Genomic DNA, 20767 nt, shown 5'->3' with positions numbered 1-20767 from the left:
ACACACACACACACACACACACAAAAAAAAACATTTAATTTGAATAAAGAAGCTGTGCCAATTTCACTCTCGTTAAAATGCGTTCGGCTCACACAAAACTAAACACTGAATTCTGGTTTTCTTAAAGAGACAGTGCCATTCTACATATCAGTGTAGTAAATACTTGTAAGTAGTGCACAGTGGTCATATAAACAAAAACATGTAGGCCTAACAATATATAATAATGTAATATACTGTGATGTATACACAATATAAAGTATAATATATGTGTGTGTGTGTGTGTGTGTGTGTGTGTGTGTGTGTGTGTGTGTGTGTGTGTGATATTGTCTACCAAAACGACCAAAATGATGAAAAACAAAATTTACACCACGCAAAATATGTATATTTCAAAATGTAGTTAGAAGGTCTCCTGTATAATCAGAATCAGAATTAGTTTTATTGCCAAGCGTGCTCACGTACACAAGGAATAATTGTTTTTTTGGTGATAGGAGAAACAAGCAAGTGCACACAGAACATTACAGTGAGACACAGAAAATAAAACAAGGTAAGAGTATAAATAGACATATAAAAAAATAGGACATATAACATAGAATGGCCTATGTACATGTGCAAATGGTAATATACTGTATGTGCAAGGTAGAGGTATGTACGGTTATTGAATTAAATATGTGAATTTACATATGTACATGACATGTTTATACATTATTGCACTATGGGAGTCCTGAAGGCAGTTTAATTGTTCAGGAGGAAAATGGCCTGAGGGTAAAAACTGTTCTTCTGCCTGGATGACCTGGTGCTCAGTGCTCTGTAGCGCCGGCCAGAGGGCAACAGTTCAAAGAGGGAGTGGGCAGGGTTTGTGGGGTCCGGAGTGATTCTACCTGCACGTTTCCTCACTCTGGAGACGTACAGGTCTTGGAGGGTGGGCAGGGGGGCACCAGTAATCCTCTCAGCAGTCCTGTCTGTCCGTTGCAGTTTCCTTCTGTCTGATATGGTGGCTGAACCAAACCAGACAGTTATAGATGTACAGACAGCATTAGTCTGTTCAAATTGCGTGTTTCATGGCTCATTTGGCTCCGTTTTGTTTTTGTTGTTGTTGATGAATAAATGTCATTACTGGTAACTTCATCTTTTCATTTTGTACATGAGGGATATTACAATATTAATGATAAAGTTAAATTATATTTTGTCTTACGCAAGTACACAAGGCAAGGCAAGATTATTTAAAAAGCACATTTCATACACAGTGGTTATTCAAAGTGCTTTACATGGAAATGATAAAGAAAATAAAAGACACATAAAAGTTAATTTTAAAATCACTTAAAGGGTTAGTTCACCCAAAAATGCAAATCCTCTCATGATTTACTTACCTTTAAGCCATCCCAGATGTGTATGACTTTCCTTCTTCTGCAGAACCGAAGTGAAGATTTTTATAAGCACATTTCAGCTCTTTTTGTCCTTACAATGCAAATTAACTGGTGCTTTTAGACTGCTGGCTGTTTGACAGTCCAAAAGTTATATTTAGGCAGCATAAAAGTAATCCACACGACTCCAGTCGATCAATTAATGCATGCAAGAAGTCAGAAGGGCATGCTTTTTATACAACAGAGGAACAAACGCCATGCAAGTGTTAGGTCATTTCAAACAGCAACCGGAAGCAACGATTTAAAGTTAAAAACTAATTATTGATTTGTTTCTTACACCAACCTATTGGTTTGCTTCAGAAGACATTAATTGATTGACTGGAGTCATGTGAATTTCTTTTATGATGCCTAAATATGACATTTGGACCATCAAATAACCAGCAGTCTAATGGCCCCTTTTTACTTAAATTGTATGGACAAAAGAGCTGAAATGTGCTTATAAAAATCTTCACTTCGGTTCTGCTGAAGAAGGAAAGTCATACACATCTGGGATGGCTTAAAGATAAGTAAACAATAACAGTAAGAACAATCAAATAAAATTAATAATAAAAAGTAAGACATAAGAATTTAAAACTAAATTAAAGCAAAGTTCGGGGTGCCCCTTCTATGGAAACGCTGAACTGGTGCCCCTGGGATCACTGGAACACATGATCTCGAGTGGATTATTGAATTTTATAAAATGGCAGCAACAGCAATATGACAAAAGTCACCACTGATCAAATAAGTAAATAGTTACATGTATTATTATTAATCTCAATCCTTTATTTGTTTATTTTTTTAGTTCAGACAAAAGGATGACCCTTCCCTCCAAATTCCAGAAAGAAGTCCATGCCCATCTCTCCAGAAACCCACAGCAGAGCAATGGTGAGCGTGATTTAGGCAGAGAAGTCTTGTGTTAAATATACAGACTGCCTAAACATCCAACTCCTCATGAAGCTCCTTTAAAGGATACAGCTATCCTGAATTCCATAGCAACTTGACATCCCGTCCCAGGAAACATTCCAGGCATGGGATGTTCATTAAAGGATGAGAAAAGTCATCTTCTGTGTCAAGCAGGCAAGAAGCTCTTGCTGCTACACACAAGTATCTCTCAAGTTTTTCTACATTACTTACAAGTGCATTCATAAAGCATTCAGACCCTTTCATTTTTTTTCACATTTTGTTATGTTGCAGCCTTATGCTAAAATGCTTTAAATATATATATTTTTTACACATCAATCTACACTCCAAAATCCAGCAAAAACCAGATTTTTTAAACTTTGCAAATTTATTAAAAAGAAAAAACTTAAATATCACATTGACATAAGTATTTAGACCCTTTGCTATGACACTTGAAATTGCATCCCATTTCTTTGGATCATCTTTGAGATGTTTCTACACTTTGATTGGAGTCCACCTGTGGCAAATTCAATTGATTGGACATGATTTGGAAAGGCACATACCTGTCTATAAAAGGTCTCACAGCTGAAAATGCATATCAGAGCAAAAACCAAGCCATGAGGTCAAAGGAACTGCCTGCAGAGCTCAGAGACAGGATTGTGTCAAGGCACAGATCTGGAGAAGGCTACAAAATTTTTCTGGCTGCATTGAAGGTTCCCAAGAGCAATGGCCTCCATAATTCTTTAAAGGAAGAAGTTTGGAACAACCAGGACTCTTCCTAGAGCTGGCCCCCTGGCCAAACTGAGCAATCGGGGGATAAGGCCCTTGGTAAGAGAGGTGACAAAGAACCCGATGGTCACTCTGGTTGAGCTCCAGAGATCATATGTGGAGATGGGGGAAACTTGCAGAAGGACAACCATCACTGCAACACTCCACCGATCTGGGCTTTATGGCAGAGTGGCCAGACGGAAGACTCTCCTCAGTGCAAGACACATAAAAAAGCACCTAAGAACTCTCAGACTGTGAGAAACAAGATTCTCTGGTCTGATGAAATGAATATTGAACTGGTTGGCCTCAATTCCAAGCATCATGTCTGGAATAAACCAGGCACTGCTCATCATGTGCGCAATACCATCCCAACGGTGAATTATGCTGAGGGAGTGTATTTCATCGGCAGGGACTTGGGGACTGGTCAGAGTTGAAGGAATCTGAACGCAGCAAAATACAGAGATGTCCTTAATGAAAACCTACCAACAGGACAATGATCCTAAGCACACAGCCAAGACAATGCAAGTGTGAATCTCCTTGAATGGCCCAACCAGAGCCCAGACTTGAACCCAATCCAACATCCCTGGAGAAACCTGAAAATGGCTGTCCACCAATTGTCCCCATCCAACCTGACAGAGCTTGAGAGGATCTGCAGAGAAGAATGGCAGAAAATCCCCAAATCAAGGTGTGCAAAGCTTGTCGCATCATACCCAAAAAGACTTGAGGCTGTAATCGCTGCCAAAAGTGCATCAACTAAGTACTGAGTTCATGGTCTGAATACTTCTGTCAATGTAATACTTCAGTTTTTTCTTTTTAATACATTTGCAGTTATCAAAAATCTGTTTTTTTCTCTGTCATTATGGGGTATGGAGTGTAGATAGATGTGAAAAAAAAATTATGTAAAGCATTTCAGCATAAGGCTGCAACATATCAAAATGTGAAAAAAATGATGGGGTCTGAATACTTGCTGAATGCACTGTACATTTTTATTCAGTTGCTGGGAGCTATATCTTAATATGTCCAGGCATAAGACTCTCTATGTCTTTATTAAGTAGGGTTCATTGCAAGTTAATTCAGCATGTGTGAACTGTAAAGAATTTCAACCCACTAAAAGTGACAACATAAAGGAATAATTCACCAAAAAATTAAAATTCTCTCATCATATCCCCCCCACCATACCATCCCAGATATGTATGACTTACTATCTTCGGCAGAACACAAACGAAGATTTTTAGAATAATATCTCAGCTCTGTTGGTCCATACAATGCAAGTAAATGGGGTCCAAAATTTTAAAGCTCCTTAAAGCACATAAATGCAGCATAAACGTAATCCCTAAGACTCCAGTGGTTTAATCCATGTCTTCTGAAGTGATCCAATCGATTTAGGGTGAGAAAAGACCAAAATGTATCGCATTTATCACTGTACATCTTGCCATTTCAGCCTCTGGGCACGATCATGATTCCAGGCTCGATTACACTTCCTAGTGCTTGACACACGCGCAGAGCACTAGATGGCGCGAGGAAGTGTAATCGAGTTTGAAATCATGTTTGCCAAGGAGACTCCAGATGTCAAGATTTATAGTGAAAACTGAGTTACATTTTGGTCTGTTCTCAGCCAAAACCAACTGGATTACTTCAGAAGACATGGATTAAACCAATCGAGTCTAATGGATTACTTTTGTGCTGCCTTTATGTGCTTTTTGGAGTTTCAAAGTTTTGGACCCCATTTACTTGCATTATATGGACCTACAGAGCAGAGATATTCTTCTTGTGTTCTGCAAAAGAAAGAAAGTCATACACATCTGGGATGGCATGAGGGCGAGTAACACATTATGTTCTTGGTATTTCTAGCCTCCTCTAACCTGAATAAAAACACAACTCCAGCAAAACCCAGACTGCCTCATTCTGCACCGTACAGTCCCAAGCTGGTGCAGTCCCATCTTAAAGAGGTTCTAAACAAGCACAGCAATGGCCTCTGGGTCTCCAAGCTGCCTCAGCTGTACCGAGAGCACTACAGACAAGATCTACCCAGTGAAGCCCTCAAAGACCTGGAACTTTGGACTCACATCTGTACTGTAAGTTTTGATTTGGCAGTTCAAGGTCCTATGAAAACACACACTTTGCAGTCCAAAAAGCTGCAAAAATGGTCAGTTTTTAAATGTTTAGATTTATCAAGTCAGAGACCAAATTCATTATGACCACCCACAGGATCCCAATGTTTGGAAAGAGTGACAGAAGTTTCTTTTTAATAAGCTCCCTAGTCATTCTGAACTTAACAGTTTATGTGGCACATTTTGAGTGTGGATTGTTTTGTGAACCAATCATATGCAGGCCTTGCAAATAAGCTGTTATTGAAGGATAGGGCAGTGCTTACTATATTTGACCCAACAGCAAATGCACAGCTCACGAGTAAGCGCAGCAAAATGCTCTTTCCCATTTTACATGTGAAAAGGGGCATTTACGTAGAAGCTTTAAAAGCACAGCAGCAACAAATCTGACAATTAAATTCTAAGGGTTGCGGAGAGAGTGGAAAATTGAAATTATAAATACAATTATATAAATGTATGATGTGACCCCTTTAAATATAATATAGATAATATATAAAACAGAAATTGTAAGTATGTATATATATATATATATATATATATATATATATATATATATATATATATATATATATATATATATATATATATATATATACATCTTTTTTTTCTTTCTTTTTTCTGTGTATACATGGATAATAGTGGTATCTAATTAAAATTATTAATCGCATCATTTTTCACGGTTAATCGTAGATTTTGAAAGTGCTGAAATTTGACTGTATATACTTCTTTTCCTGTCAAAATGCATTTATGTCCTTTTTAGGAAAGAAAACAAAACAATATGTAACAATATAGTGCTTTATGAAAATTTTCCAAACAAAACCTTTCACAGTATAAAGATAGAAATGCACTAAAATAGAACAAATTCAAGTAACATTAAACATTTCCCAATGTCTAAGTGGGAGTTTGACTAGTTGAAAAAACTAGTCTCCCCATAGGTTGCATATTCATTGCAATGGGCATTAAATCTCTTAAACTCTCATCCTCTCATCTTTAACAATATTAATCAGCCAGCAGACTGTGGCTATCCACTTTGCTATAGCAATCGTGAAACCATGTTCAATTAGTGTTTATGCTGGTTTATGTTTTATTAACGCTAAATGCATTAATCGCGATTAATAAAAATTAACGCTTGAAACTTTTTTAATTAATTGCATGTGCTAACACGTTAATTCTGACAGCTCTAATATATATAGTACATTTACAAGTTTACAGTTAAGCTCTGTGTAGTCAATCCTTGGAATCACAATGTTGCCTTGTTGTTTGCTTTACAGATTGAGAAGCCATGCAGCAGCAAATCTCAAGAGTTGCTACTCTACCCTGCTAAAGAAATTCACCAGAGTACTACCCTACCCGGAGCTGCTACACCCCCCACACATGACAAATCTCAGTCCCATCCGAAAAAACCTCTGATTCAAAAATCATCTGCCACCTCCAGGCCAAGCACTCAGGTGTCCCCCATGGTTCTATCCTCGGACCTCAAGCAGAAGCTTGGAGAACTGTTCTTGAAATACAGCAGTGGTCTTTGGGCCCACGCTCTGCCCAAACTCTACCAGGACACTTATAAATGCAAGCTACCGGAGTTTGTGCTTGACCACCTTACCCTGCTGTCAGATATATGTACGATCGACTACCCCATGTCAGATAACCCCAAAAGAGCGATTCTGTATGCGAAAGTGGTGGTGGAAGAGAATCGTAACCAGTCCGGATTGGCTGATTTGCAGACGACAGAGACGACCGAGCTGCGTGCGAGCTGCCAGACTGTGCCCCCTCTTGTCATCCCCAGAGAGGAGTACGCTTCTGTTTTGGTGGTGGAAGCAAATGACACTAACAGTGTCATTCTAAGGTGCGACTAAACATCACTATCCTACATCTAATAATAGATTCAATCTTATTTAGTTTCAGGAGTCTTAGTGTAGAGAACGCAGACAAACAAACTTGACCTCTTTAAAGCAAACCGAAACTTAGACCATCTCAGGTGGTAATCTGAGTACAGTTTGCCTTATGTCCGTGGTGCAGTTAGCATGTAATGTGCATTGTAAATGTATAGCACGCCAGGTTCACTTTATTTTCAGATTTGCGAAATGCCAATTCTTTTTTTTTTTTTTGGCAGTTACTGGTTACAAAACAAAGGGAATGATCACACAGGAAAAGGAAGAGATGGCAGAATGAGAATCATATATAAAAAATAAAAAAAGTTTTATGTGAAAATGAAGGCACCAGTGTTTCAATAACTTTCAATGCCATGTCAAAGTAATTAGTAGAAGAAATTTGGACAGAAATGTGTTGCTATTATATACATGTTCTAATATGCAATTTACTATTATTTTTTTGAGGGCTGCCAAAGCAGATTTTTGGGTTAAGCTAATTTAATGAGATTCCCCTTGCGTTAGCTGATTTATAAGAATTAAATTTGATTCTAATCTGAACTGTGGATCTGCGCAGCATGATTCAAGGCTTTCACATGGTAGCCACATCACAGACCAGGAGAGACATGCGATATTCCAAGTGGATTCTAGGGGATTTGTAATTCATGAGATTTTGTTCATTAAAGGGATAGTTCACCCAAAAATGAAAATTCTCTCATCATTTACATGCCCTCATGTCATCCCAGATGTGTACGACTTTCTTTCTTTTGCTGAACACAAACGAAGATTTTTAGAAGAATATCTCAGCTCTGTAGTTCCTCAAAATGCAAGGGAATGGTGGCCAGAAATCTGAAGGTCCAAAAAGCATATAAAGGAAACATAAAAGTAATCCATAAGACTCCAGTGGTTAAATCTATATCTTCATAAGCGATATGAAAGATGTGGGTGAGAAACAGATCAATATTTCAGTAATTTTTTTTACAATAAATTCTCCTCTCTGCCCAGTAGGTGGCAATATGCACAAATATTGCAATATTGGCAAACACAAAAGAAGAAGAATGTGGAAGAAAAAATTAAAATGGAGATTTATAGTAATTCAGGACTTAAATATTGATCTGTTTCTCACCCACACCTATAATATTGCTTCAGAAGAAATTGATTTAGCCACTTGTGTCATGTGGATTAAATTTGTGCTACATTTGTATGCTTTCTGGACCTTTAAAGTTCTGGTCACCACTCACATGCATTGTATGGACCTACAGAGCTGAGATATTCTTCTAAAAACCTTTGTTTGCGTTCAGCAGAACAACAGAAAGTCATACACATCTGGGATGACATGAGGGCATGTAAATGATGAGAGAATGTTCATTTTCGGGTGAACTATCCCTTTAAATCGGACTAAAAGACCCTTTAAAAGACTACAGTGTTTGTTGTTCTTCACATTGAGATGGCGAAATAAACAGAAAAAGTCATAACCCGCAACACAGCACTTTAACAATGAATGACTGTAGCGGAACCTCGTTAAATAAATAGTTACCATGTGTCCGAATTCACATACTGTCAGAGTATGTACTGTATTTGATGAAGGAAGCACTTTTCGGCTGGTAAAACAGTACGTTCTTTTATGTGTGTATGCGAGTAGTATGAATAGATTCTGGGCATACTTCATCTGGGGATGTGGGTATTGACCTGTGACCTGAATATACTGTATGATATAATAACAACAACCATGACAGTAATCTACTCAGGTTTTGTTAAACAAGCACCATTTAAGCTCAAGGACCAACTTTATTTGTATAAATAGCACTTACAGTTGAAAAGAGCTGTCCGACTCGTTGTTTTTACACCTGTCATTTAATGTGGTCAAAGAGCTATCTGATCACCTAAAATGCATTTTAATGCCAGGTGTAAATGGGGCCATATTGTAGTGGTCCGGGTTCACAACTCAAATGGACTAAAATAAGATCCGTCTTTTAAGGACACTCTTCACTCAGTTCACTTTTTGTGTAATTAAAAGTGACTGAGTTTGGTTCTTTCAGTGAGAACACCTTAAAAATTGTCATTCTTACTGTATATAGAACCTAAAACAAGCTGCATTCAGATTGTTGTAAATTTGACGGTCCTTTTTGTGTTTATGTGCAGATACATAGGTGAAGGTTACTCCAAAGCACAGGAGAAGTTGGAGGATGAAATGAGAGAGTTCTATAAGGAAAACACCAAGCTGGCTCTGACCTCTCCCTCACCAGGTCAGCTGACTGCTGTACATGGTGAGGAAGAGGAGGAGGTCCTGCGGGCACAAGTGTGTGAGGTCATGCCTGACAAGGTCAAGGTGTGTCATGGGGTCACTAAAGTTCACTGTGGATCAATATAGTCCGTTTTCTGAAGTAGAAACCAAGCTTTTTCTATCTATTAAACGTCTGGGCAATATATTCTTCTATAAACATAAAGCTCTTTTTTTCTATGAATTATAAGAAAGCACTTGTATATGATGTTATAACAGGTTTACTATGTGGATCATGGCTTTTCTGAAGTCATCAGCAAAAGCAAACTGCTCGAGCTGCATGAGAAGTTTTTCAGATTGCCTTTCCAAGCCACTAAATGTAAACTAGCTGGTGAGTTTTACATTTAATTATGAATGTGGTGCACTTAAGACTATTAAAATGTTTTGCATTTGTTCTCATAATGTTGTTTGTGTATTGCTGTGTTTCAGGCCTGGAGTCTTTCAGTCAGGAGCAGGCAGTGCTAAAGAGGTTTGAGTCCATGGCCAGTGGCAAAATCCTCTTGGGTGAGATCTTAGAGCATGAGGAAGTGCCTCTGGTGGTGCTGTATGACACATCACAAGATGATGATATCAACATCAATGCAGCCTGTTTAAAAGCTTTGCAAGACAAATCCTTAGAGAGTCCCCTGAAGGTAATCAGAGATAGTTGATAACCAGATGTACTATTTCATGTCACAACATGCGGTACCATGGTACAGTGATGTCATTAGATGGTAATACCATATGACTTTGATATATACACCGATGAGCCAAAATATTATGACCTTCTGCCTAATATCCTGTGGTATCTGGCACCAAGACATTAGCAGCAGATCCTTCAAATCCTGTAAGTTGTGAGATGGAGCCGCCGTGGACCGGACTTGTTGGTCCAGCACATCCCACAGACACTCAATCAGACTGAGATCTAGGGAATTTGCAGGCTAGGGCAACACCTTGAACTGATCATGTTCCTCAAACCATTCCCGAACAGTGTGTGCAGTGTGGCAGGGTGCATTATCCTGCTGAAAGAGGACACTGCCATCAGGGAATACCATTGCCATGAATGGTTGTACCTGTCTGCAATTGTTTAGGTAGGTGGCACGTGTCATATTGACGTCCACACGAAATGCCGGACCCAGGGTTTCCCAGCAGAATATTGCCCAGAGCATCACACTCCCTACACCGTCTTCCCACAGTGCATCCTGGTGCCATCACTTCCCCAGGTAAATGGCGCACATGTACACAGCCGTCCCTGTGATGTAAAAGATAACGGGACTCATCGGACCAGGCGACCACCTTCCACTGCTCCAAGGTGCAGCACCAACGCTCGCGTGCCCATTGTAGACTACGAGAAATTATTGTTCGCTTACCATCTAATCTACCCAGACCTTGACATGTGGCCTTTTTAGAAGATGATCAACGTTATTCACTTCACCTTTGAGTGATAATAATGTTTTGGCTCATCAGTGTACATCTCATTGAAGTATTTTTCATTACTATATATTATCAGCATAACAATTTGAGTGAAAATTTGAATTGGACAAAAATAGGGATGCACCGATGAATCTGCTGCCGATATTTATCGGTCAGTTATTGACCAAATTATAACCATTGGCATATCGGTAATTAGCATGAAAATGCAGATATGAAAAACCTAATTTTATCTAGAATTAATTAGTGACACACTTTGTAAAAACTCTCTGAATGCACAATCCAGAATTAGCCTAATAATAGCCACAATATGTAGAAGGGTTGGCACTCCTAAGAACATGAAATATTTAATTTCTATTCTTCCTTGTTCACCCGTTAATGTGAAAAAAAAAAAGAAAATGGACGTGACAGTTGAAAGTGAAAGCAGCACTTACCTACTGGCCACATGAAGAGTGAAACCATCCAAAACAGTTTGAAACCAGCAGACTTTGACTTCTGAGAAGTCGGAATAATATCCATTAATGCTGCATGATTGATTGAATTAAGATTGAAATCACATTATGGCCTTGTACGATTACTAGGCCAAGTATTTTGTACATAACCTTTTTTCATAGCAGCCATTGTTATCATATTTAGTTATTTTTTTAATCTTTTTATTTTGTATGTATCTTTCACTGTGGTTCTCTTTCAAATTTTGGCCTGTCATGTGTTCAACAGATCCAATGTTCAATGGAAATTATTTATTGTTAGAATTTTTAAGCATTCCTTAGTAAAACAGTTATCTGATGACAAAATAAGGTAAGTGGCAAAATACTGGTGTGGTTATCAGTCTATAGGTTTTTGTTAAAATTGGTAGTGTATCAGCCCAGAATTTTCACATCGGTGCATCCCTAAAAAAACAAAAAACAAAAGAAAAACATGAATTTCTTAGTATTTTGTATGTCCCTCTTTTGCTTTAATGGCAGCATGCACTCCACAAGATTACGCAAAAGCTGATAATCCATGTTATCCCAGCATGATCTGAGAATCATGCTGGGATATCACCCCATTAGGTGTGCTTAAATAGAGGCAAGGAAATCTGACCTGTTTATGTCACAAATTTGCTTATTGGATGAGTGACTTAGAAATGCAATGCTGCAGAATCTTGATTATTTTTTGTTCATTAAATGTCATAAGATTACTTTGTTTAAATGTTATCAAAATCTTAAAACTTTGTTTATTTCCAGGTTTAAATTTGATTTTGAAAACCAGATTTGCCCCAACTGTACCATGTTACTGAATGATTTCCATATTAATGTATAGTAGCATGGGATTTATGTGTTACACCATGTCCAAAAAATCATGGTTGTACCATAGTACTTTTTTGTAAGTGGAATGTTCTTTGTATCTTGTACTTTTGTGATATGTAAAATTAAACATTAATTAATGAGTCATTTATTTGTATTCTGTCGCAGGTGAACAGTACCTATATGAATGTGAGTGTGACCAGTGTTTGCTCAGATGGAACGATCTACTGTCAGGTGCCCTCCAGAGGTCTGGCTAAACTCAATGAAATTCTGGAGATGACTGAAAACTATTTCCATTCCCAGGTACCACAGTGGTATAATCTCTGTATGTGTAGCCTCATGCTGCTAGAGGTTTCTAGGAGGCCGAAATGGACAGATTGGAATTATGGTTTTAATCAGATTACCAGGTGTCAAGTACAGTACATAATCCCTAGTAAACAATGACCTGCTGGCATAGATTGTGTTATAGAGTGCTTAAGATAGCAACAAACATGTACTGAAGGTGTTTAAAATAGGTATTAATTGTTTATCTTTTAAGTATAGTATAGTATAGTATAGTAATACAGGACTGAAGCATAACTGCAGAAAAGTCCACTTCACGATATGTTTGGTCCTGTTAGGAGGCAGACAGAATCTGTTGACATATCTTTCCCTAATGAAAGGTCACATCAGAGTTGCTGGTGTCCCGGCCTTTCTGTGGCAAAAGCTGTTTGGCTCGTTATAAAGGCAAATGGTCCCGTGTGGAGGTGAGTCTGCTCTGTCACTGGCACAGTGAATAAAAAAAGAATCATTTGGTGCATTTATTTGAACAAGATATTTATTCAGTGCAATTAGGAGTAAATGTTGCCCTCAGAGGAGATGATGTATTTCCATATACTGGGTAACATTTAATAATAGTTACTGTAAATTAGTAAGTAAGAGTCCAAAGGACTAATTTGAGCAGATGAATTTGCAACTATCATTTATTTAATTTGTTTCTGCATTTGCATTTTATACAATTGGTCCCTTGGTCCCCATGTTAGGAATAAATTCAAATTCTCCCTTATTTAAAAATACAATTTTTACTGGAGCTTGCAAAGGCAAACATACAGTAACTAGGACTATTGCTCATACTTTGGGTTAAGTATTTGAACAAACCCCTAATCCTATGTAACCCTAAAAAAAAACAGGCAAAACATTTACTGACTTAGGAACCATATTATCACAATCTAACCCTAACATAACCCTAACCCATAAACCCTACCAACCACTTAGCAATGCCCTAGCAACTATACAGAACATCTTAGCAACTGCATACTGTAGTAATGTCCTGGAAACCACCCAGAACACTCTAGCGCAGGGGTCGGCAACCTATGGCATGCATGCCAGCATTGGCACGCGGAGAGGTAATCACTGGCATGCCAGTAATGGCGAGAGAGCAGTAGACTATTTTATTCATATGAAATTCCGCACCTGCATTCCAATCTACATCTTGATGTAATCCTTCCTCATGATCACGCAGTGTGTTTTTATGAGCTGAATGAGAGGCTAAACAAAAAGTTAAAATGTGACGAGACTGCAGTATACCCAACAGACTCGTGCAGCGCGTGCAAGCCATTCATGCATCACGAGCCGTCAGCTCTTCACGTTCAGTTAATCGTGCGAGTAAACGCACCTGCTTTGCTTCGGTCAGGCTGCGCGGTTGACAGCCTACATTCCGTGTTTCATTTGTTTCTTTTTGCTTTCAGAACAACGCATGACATAATAAGCAAAACACCAGTATTAATCCTTGAGATTTCCAACCCAACATACAGGTACACCCTCCTTAAACCATGGACATTCAAAATTACATTAAAGGATTAAAAGACAAAACATAAACCCACATTGGTTGGGTTCAAAAATCTGAGTCTATTCAAAATATTAATTAAACTTGGAAATAACGTTTTAGAATGTTGCAGATGCAATTCACCGAAAAGGACTAAATAGTTAATCGGCTTGTGATGCACGAATGGCTTGTGATGCGTGAATGTGAGTCTTGTCACACTTTAACAGTGTTTAGTCTCCCATTCAGCTGATGAAAACACACTGCGTGATCATGAGAAAGGATTACATCAAGATGTAGGTTGGAATGCAGGTGCGAAAAAAGTCATATAAATAAAATGGCCTGCTCCTCTCATGCTGTTGCTGGCGTACTAGTGATTACATGATTACAATGACATAATATAAGAAATATTTAAGATTCCACACAGTTTACGGGGGCCTGGGTAACTCGGTGAGTAAAGACGCTGACTACCACCCCTGGAGTCACGAGTTCAAATCCAGGGTGTGCTGAGTGACTCCAGCCAGGTCTCCTAAGCAACCAAATTGGCCCAGTTGCTAGGGAGGGTAGAGTCACATGGGGTAACCTCCTCGTGGTCGCTATAATGTGGTTCTCGCTCTCGGTGGGGCGCGTAGTGAGTTGTGCGTGGATGCCGTGGAGAATAGCGTGAAGCCTCCACACGCTCTATGTCTCCGCAGTAACGCGCTCAACAAGCCACGTGATGAGATGCGCAGATTGACTCAGATGCGGAGGCAACTGAGATTCATCCTCCGCCACCCGGATTGAGGCGAGTCACTATGCCACCTCGAGGACTTAGAGCGCAATGGGAACTGGGCATTAAAAAAAAAAAAAAAAAGATTCCACTCAATTTCGTGATCAGTAATAAAATAAGCAAATTTGTGACATTAACTGTGTTAACTCATTTTGTACAAAAGACAGGTTTTCTCTCATTAAAGCACTTTCACAAGATGCTCTGTGAAAATTCACATGCAGGATCATAATCATCGGGTTTTGCACAAATATTTCACTCAAACTGTTATGCTTATAATATCATTTATAATGAAAAATAAAAGATTAAAATAGAAAAATGCAAAATAGAAATATTTTCACAAGTGGACTCAAACTTCGGAAAATCACATACATGCACATGTCGGCACAGCCATTGACCAGGAAAATAAAAAATGGCACTCCACTTCAAAAAGGTTGCTGACCCCTGCTCTAGCGTCATGGCAGTGAGTTTTGTTTGGGCAAGCCCCATTCACATTTTCTTCAGAAAATGTGAAAATTTAGTTCTAAGTTATAATTATTTTTGAAATTACTGTTGAACTACTGAAATATTCAGTCCTGTGGATTATAACTATGTACACTTTTGTCAAAGATAACAAACCTGCATGGCGGCCGTGTGTTGGACATCTTGTTTGTGGATGTGGGTGTCCAAGCATCGGTCGAGGTCATCGAGCTGAGAGAGATCCCACCGCCATTGCTGCGTGACCTCATATCTACCCCGCCCCAGGTCAGACAGCCAATGACTGCAAAAAGAGGTTCATGTGTCTAGCAGTAAATAGTCTGGCGAAAGGATAAGTGAAATATTTCTCATTGCTTATGGGAATTTCTGTCTTTCTGTGTATTTTGCCAATGAGTAACTGTATAATTAAGAAATATTAAAGCCCAAAGTATGAACACGTACGGCCTAATTTTTCTAACCGCGCACACTCTGTATGTGCATAGAATTATTTTCACTAATTAGTGGGTCCACAAGGTGGCAACACTCACAGCCGTTACTGTCACGAAGAAGCGCAAGAAGAAGACGTAATCTCCTAAAACAACTGGAGATTAATGTAGAATAACAGTGGATGTGCACGTCAAGAGTGCGTGTGTGAGGTCATGAGATACCTGCATTTTATAACTCTAATCTGAAGGAATATAAAGAAGATAAATAGGTAAATGAAGATAAATAGTCCAGTATCTCATAGCAGTTGTAGCGTTCATGCGCCAACCACCTGTGTATATGCGCACAGTCAAATGAAGTATACTTTGAAAGGCTAGCTAAACTGTAGTACATTTGGGGCTTAAGTATAAGATGTAAAATGTGAGCATGTTTCTCTGCCTCTTTCTCTCTATTTCTCACTGTGCAGGTGCTGAAGTGTTGTTTGGCAGATCTGCCTGTGAGTGTCGGCTCATGGACTCCTGATGCAGTACAGTGGCTGAGAGATGCGGTTCTCCACTGCAATGACTGCAGCTTAAAGGCCAGTGCCACATTAATGCTGCACTCTGTTGCAGATCAACATTAGTGGCATTTACACTTCATCTTATTTATTTATTTATAGAACAAACTCTATGTGAACTTGGTGCAAATGTATCCTTAAGAGAGCAGAATGAAGCTTATTTGAAGATCATGTGTAATGTGATTAACCTACAGTAAAAAAAAACTATTAAGTTGACTTTACTCAATTGGCTGGAGCACCCTCATTTCAGGAGTGGTGCTCGGAGATGGGAAGGGTGGCAGCCTTTGAGGAAGTTACATTCAGAGGAACGGGGAGGTATAAAGTGTTCGTGGAGAAATGGGGCGGGTATTTGTCATATATGGATGTGTGATTATTGTTGTGTTTTTTTATTTGTTTATTTATTTTTGTGCATGTGTGTGTCTATGTCATTTGGGACCACTGTTATGTTGTTGGGGTTAGGGTGGGATTGGGAGGGGGAGGAGTAATAGTTGGGGTTAAGTTTGATTTTATGTATATATGTTTTGTCTTATGAGGTACATATATGTGAATCAATAAAGATTGTTAATCGAAAAAAAACAAAAAAACATTCTCCACGGAAATGCATAGATTCCTGTACTTCAGTTGCACATGCACAAAGAGAACTGAGATTCAAGTGCAATGCATTGTGGGTATTCCCCAAAGTCTCAGATTTGTTCTCAATAGTTTGTGTTATTAACACTTAAAATCTTAAATCTATGGATTTTTAAGAAAAATAAGAACATAGATATTTGATTTATGAGTCCAAAATTTGACATTTCAAGTAATGTTTAATTAAGACAGCTTGATTTTTCCAGTAATGTCAACATTAGGGTTTACAGTGTAGAAGTTATAAAATGTTCTGGAAGCAGCTTGAGAGGAGATTTTGTTTGAAAGAGAAAATAAATTGACACACCTGAGGTGATTAAGAAACCGCTCAACCAAATTACAAAAACAACAATAAAAGTTAGATTCCATGCTAGTTAAATAGCACACCAAAAATCAAATGAGATAATATAAAGCATGTTTTTTTTTTATAACGTTTTGAAGCACAAGTATCTTATGATCCAGGAACCATTACTGAATATAGGATAATTCATTTTTATTCTAGATCGCCATGGTGAATGAGACCAAACGCCTTGCTCATGTTTACCTCTTCACCAGCAAGAACATCCACGACAAAAGTTGCAGCTTGAACCAACAGCTGGCCAACTCTGATCTGTGGAACCACCAAAAGGATACTTTCTTAAGCAGCCGTGGACCTTCAAAATCCCTGACAATCCCTGCTACCATCCCAACCTCCGGCCTCAGCACTGATGGAGGAGACAGAGCTCCACACACACCCAAGAGGATGTCATCTTCATCTGGAAGCCAGAGCACACCTCCAGGCTCTCCGCCTGAACACCGGGCTCTTCCGCCACTGCTGGAGTTGCCTGAAGTAGGCCAGAATATGGACGTATTTGTTTCAGTTGCATGCCATCCTGGGCACTTTGTGCTACAGCCATGGCAGGATATGTACAAATTGGTGGTTTTGATGGGGGAGATGATTCTTTATTATAATAAGACTGAGGAAAAACCATTTAAAGTGGAGAAGAACCAGGTCTGTGCTGCCAAGGTGGAAAATAAGTAAGTGTTTACATAATGTCAAGGTGGATCATAAAGATAAAATCTGGTGCATAACTTTTTCTGGCCAAGAACTCCTGACTTACAGGAAGAAGTTATCTGACTTAAATAATTGGCTTCCCCCAGTGCTACCACAATAATTGACTGGTTTGCAACAAAGTGGTAGCTTAATCAAACACCACTGGTGGAAGTTTTTCCAATTTGCCATAGGTACACATGCAAGAATATAAGGGTTTTTTCCAAAACTTAGTGAGCTGCCTCTGTCTCCTGACTATATAGGCAGCTCCTGTTCTATGGCAGCATCCTAACGGAAAGCGAGCCTCAAAGGAGACCGATTTGGAACACTCTTTATAGGTAGCACCTCCACGCGTCATTCATATAATGCTCTTTACATGCTGCGTCACAGGAGACTCGACTCGCAATACAGGTGATGCAAGAGGAACAATACAATTCTCTAATGAGCATAAATATGCATTGCACACACATATTTTGGGTAAAATAGTCTGTTTCCTATTATATTAAACTACACGGGTTTTATGTTTCTAGTATTCTAGTTTTGATGACCCCCCCAAGTAACATTTTTTGGCCTTATAGGGGGTTCCTTTAAGGGATAGTTCACCCAAAAATGAAAATGTTCCCAACATTTACTCACCCTAATGCTATCGCAGATGTGAATGATTTTCTTCTGCAGAACACAAACAAAGATTTTTAGAAGAAAGACCTTTTTGGAGCTTCAAAGGTCTGGTCACCATTCACTTGCATTGTATGGACCCACAGAGCTTAAATATTTTTCTAAAAATTTTCATTCGTGTTAAGCAGAAAAGAAAAAAGTCATACACATCTGGGATGGCATGAAAGTGAGCAAATAATTAGAGAATTTTCATTTTTGGGTGAACTATGCCTTTTAAGTCTTATGGGGGGTTGGGACCACCCAGCCCCACCTCAATTCAAACACTGATTATAAGTATATTTATAATCCAAATTTATCTCGCTTTGTCCGCCATATTGGATTTATTTTTCCACCGAGCTCATTACAGTGCATTCTGGGATCGCCTACCCGGGGATGGATACATACGATGATACTGTAGAATTTGGCCAAAACAAGATACTGTATCTTAGGAGGCAGCATAATACCTACCTTTTGGAACAGTTACGTCAGGAGCTCGCCTATGATGTCTCTGGAGGCAGCTCCAGGTTTTGGAACAGACCCCTTGTTTACTTACTACTAATTGCCTCAAACAAAACTTGTAAACATGTTGTGTAGTGGCCAGCCAATGAGATTAGAACTAGCAGATTTCACCAGCTCTTTCAGTCGGGGACAGATAGGTCCTTGGTGTGGTCCTTAAAGGAATAGTTCAGCCAAAAATGAAAATTCTGCCATCGTGGAACACAAAAGATGTTATATAGAATGTTAGTGCAGTCACCATATAATTTCATTGCATCTTTTTTCCATATGGTGAAAGTCAATGGTGACTGAGGCTAACATTATGCCTAACATCTCTGTTTGGTTTCCTCGGAAGGAAGAAATCATGCAGGTTTGAAACAACTTAAGGGGGAGACAGAATTTTAATTTTTGGGTGAACTATCCCTTTAACAGTCTCTATGCAACAGATGACAAAACCACAGCTCTAATAGACATTAAATATCAATTAAATTACATTGCATAGCCATATTTAATAGCAATTAAAATTAATTTATCTAAATTTATGCAGCAGGGTTAGGTTCTTTTTTTTTTTTTTTTTTTTTAGTCCTGAGGAACCTCTTAAGGTTGTGTGTGTTGTATGTTTTGCCAACATGTGACCATTCATTATCGGTCTAATTTTCCAGTTGGTACCGTGTTCTGGTGAAGGGAGTCCTGACCAATGGTATGGTGTCAGTGTTTCAGCTGGACTATGGTAAACATGAGCTGGTGAGCTGCAACCAACTCAGGCCCCTCATCCAGGAATTCTGCCAACTCCCGTTCCAGGCCATCACTGCTCAGCTGGCTGGTACACTTCATTTTCTGTTAGAAAGGGTCTTTTATTTATTCAGAAGAGTGGTTCATTAGCTCTAAAAACCATTCACCATTTATTTGCCCAAGAGAGACACTGTACTTTCTATATTCCCATGCAGTTTGGAAACACTCAGTTCCAACACTGATGTTAAAACAAAATAATAATCATAGTCAACAATTTAAAACCTTTAATAATAATTAACAAAATGAAGGCTTAAAAACAAGTTCTGTTATATAGTATATACTCCTAATAATGTGCAACAAGCAGTGTTGGGTAAGTTACTTAAAAGAGTTATCCACTACAAATTACTAACTACTTCTCTAAAATTATAATCATATTACTTCTATTGATTACTTTATTGAAAAAGTAATCACATTGCACTTTTAAGTGACATTTTAAATCACTTGTTACAATTTTTTTTCTGCTCAACATATTCAAAATTATGTCTGTTTTCTTCTTGTTCATTGTGGCACACGTAACAGACATACATATGAACATACGAATTCACATTTTAATTTGTTACCCAAGAAATGTACTTAAAAGTAATTACTTTCATTGAAAGTCAGTAACTGTAATCTGATTACAAGAATTTATAATGTAATGCTTTATACTACTTTCTGTGCCTAAAAGTAATTAGATAACATTATGTAATTACATTGAAATCCAATTACACCCAACACTGGCAGCAAGGACACACAAGTGGACGTCTAGGGAAATATGAGGAGCTGTAGGGAATCTTGCTGTACTCTTATGTGTTAAGTCACTACATAACCTGTCATAGTTGTCAAGTTATTTCTGTGAAATTATGGAAAGCTATGATACAGATTTGAATTATTTTTTTACCAATGTATAAAAATGAAAACCAGTTAATTTTGAGCTTGAGCTAATCAAGTGACATTCACGGCAAGACCATAGCTATTGTAAAATACAGCTGAAAGACTATATGTCAAAAGGCTGGTCTATTGCATGTACATGTCTGAAAAGGGCCATATCCATATCAATAAGAACTGATATCTCAACAGTTTCTTAATCATCTGAATGTTACAGGAATAGTTCACCCAAAAATGAACATTCTGTCATTTACTCACCCTCAC

The 20767-nt window shown here is 38.4% G+C and overlaps 1 protein-coding gene across 6 annotated transcripts in view; it reads left to right on the top strand.

Moving 5' to 3' along the window:
• Positions 1-20767, top strand: part of LOC127455500 (tudor domain-containing protein 7B-like) — a 42722-nt gene that overhangs the window by 18394 nt on the left and 3561 nt on the right. For 2 of the 6 annotated variants that reach the window (XM_051723456.1, XM_051723473.1), the window contains 12 exons: positions 2203-2285; positions 4920-5143; positions 6448-7019; positions 9184-9370; positions 9542-9653; positions 9752-9954; positions 12187-12321; positions 12681-12764; positions 15195-15329; positions 15952-16062; positions 17168-17682; positions 19507-19667. In XM_051723456.1, the coding sequence (XP_051579416.1) occupies positions 2203-2285; positions 4920-5143; positions 6448-7019; positions 9184-9370; positions 9542-9653; positions 9752-9954; positions 12187-12321; positions 12681-12764; positions 15195-15329; positions 15952-16062; positions 17168-17682; positions 19507-19667 (2522 nt within the window). The other 4 variants (XM_051723491.1, XM_051723495.1, XM_051723482.1 and 1 more) reach the window with 4 other exon arrangements.

The sequence above is a fragment of the Myxocyprinus asiaticus genome, chromosome 2 (genome assembly GCF_019703515.2).
Source record: "Myxocyprinus asiaticus isolate MX2 ecotype Aquarium Trade chromosome 2, UBuf_Myxa_2, whole genome shotgun sequence".
Lineage (NCBI taxonomy): Eukaryota > Metazoa > Chordata > Actinopteri > Cypriniformes > Catostomidae > Myxocyprinus > Myxocyprinus asiaticus.
Note: the sequence above shows the minus strand (reverse complement) of the source record. Positions and strands in the feature narration are given on the sequence as shown.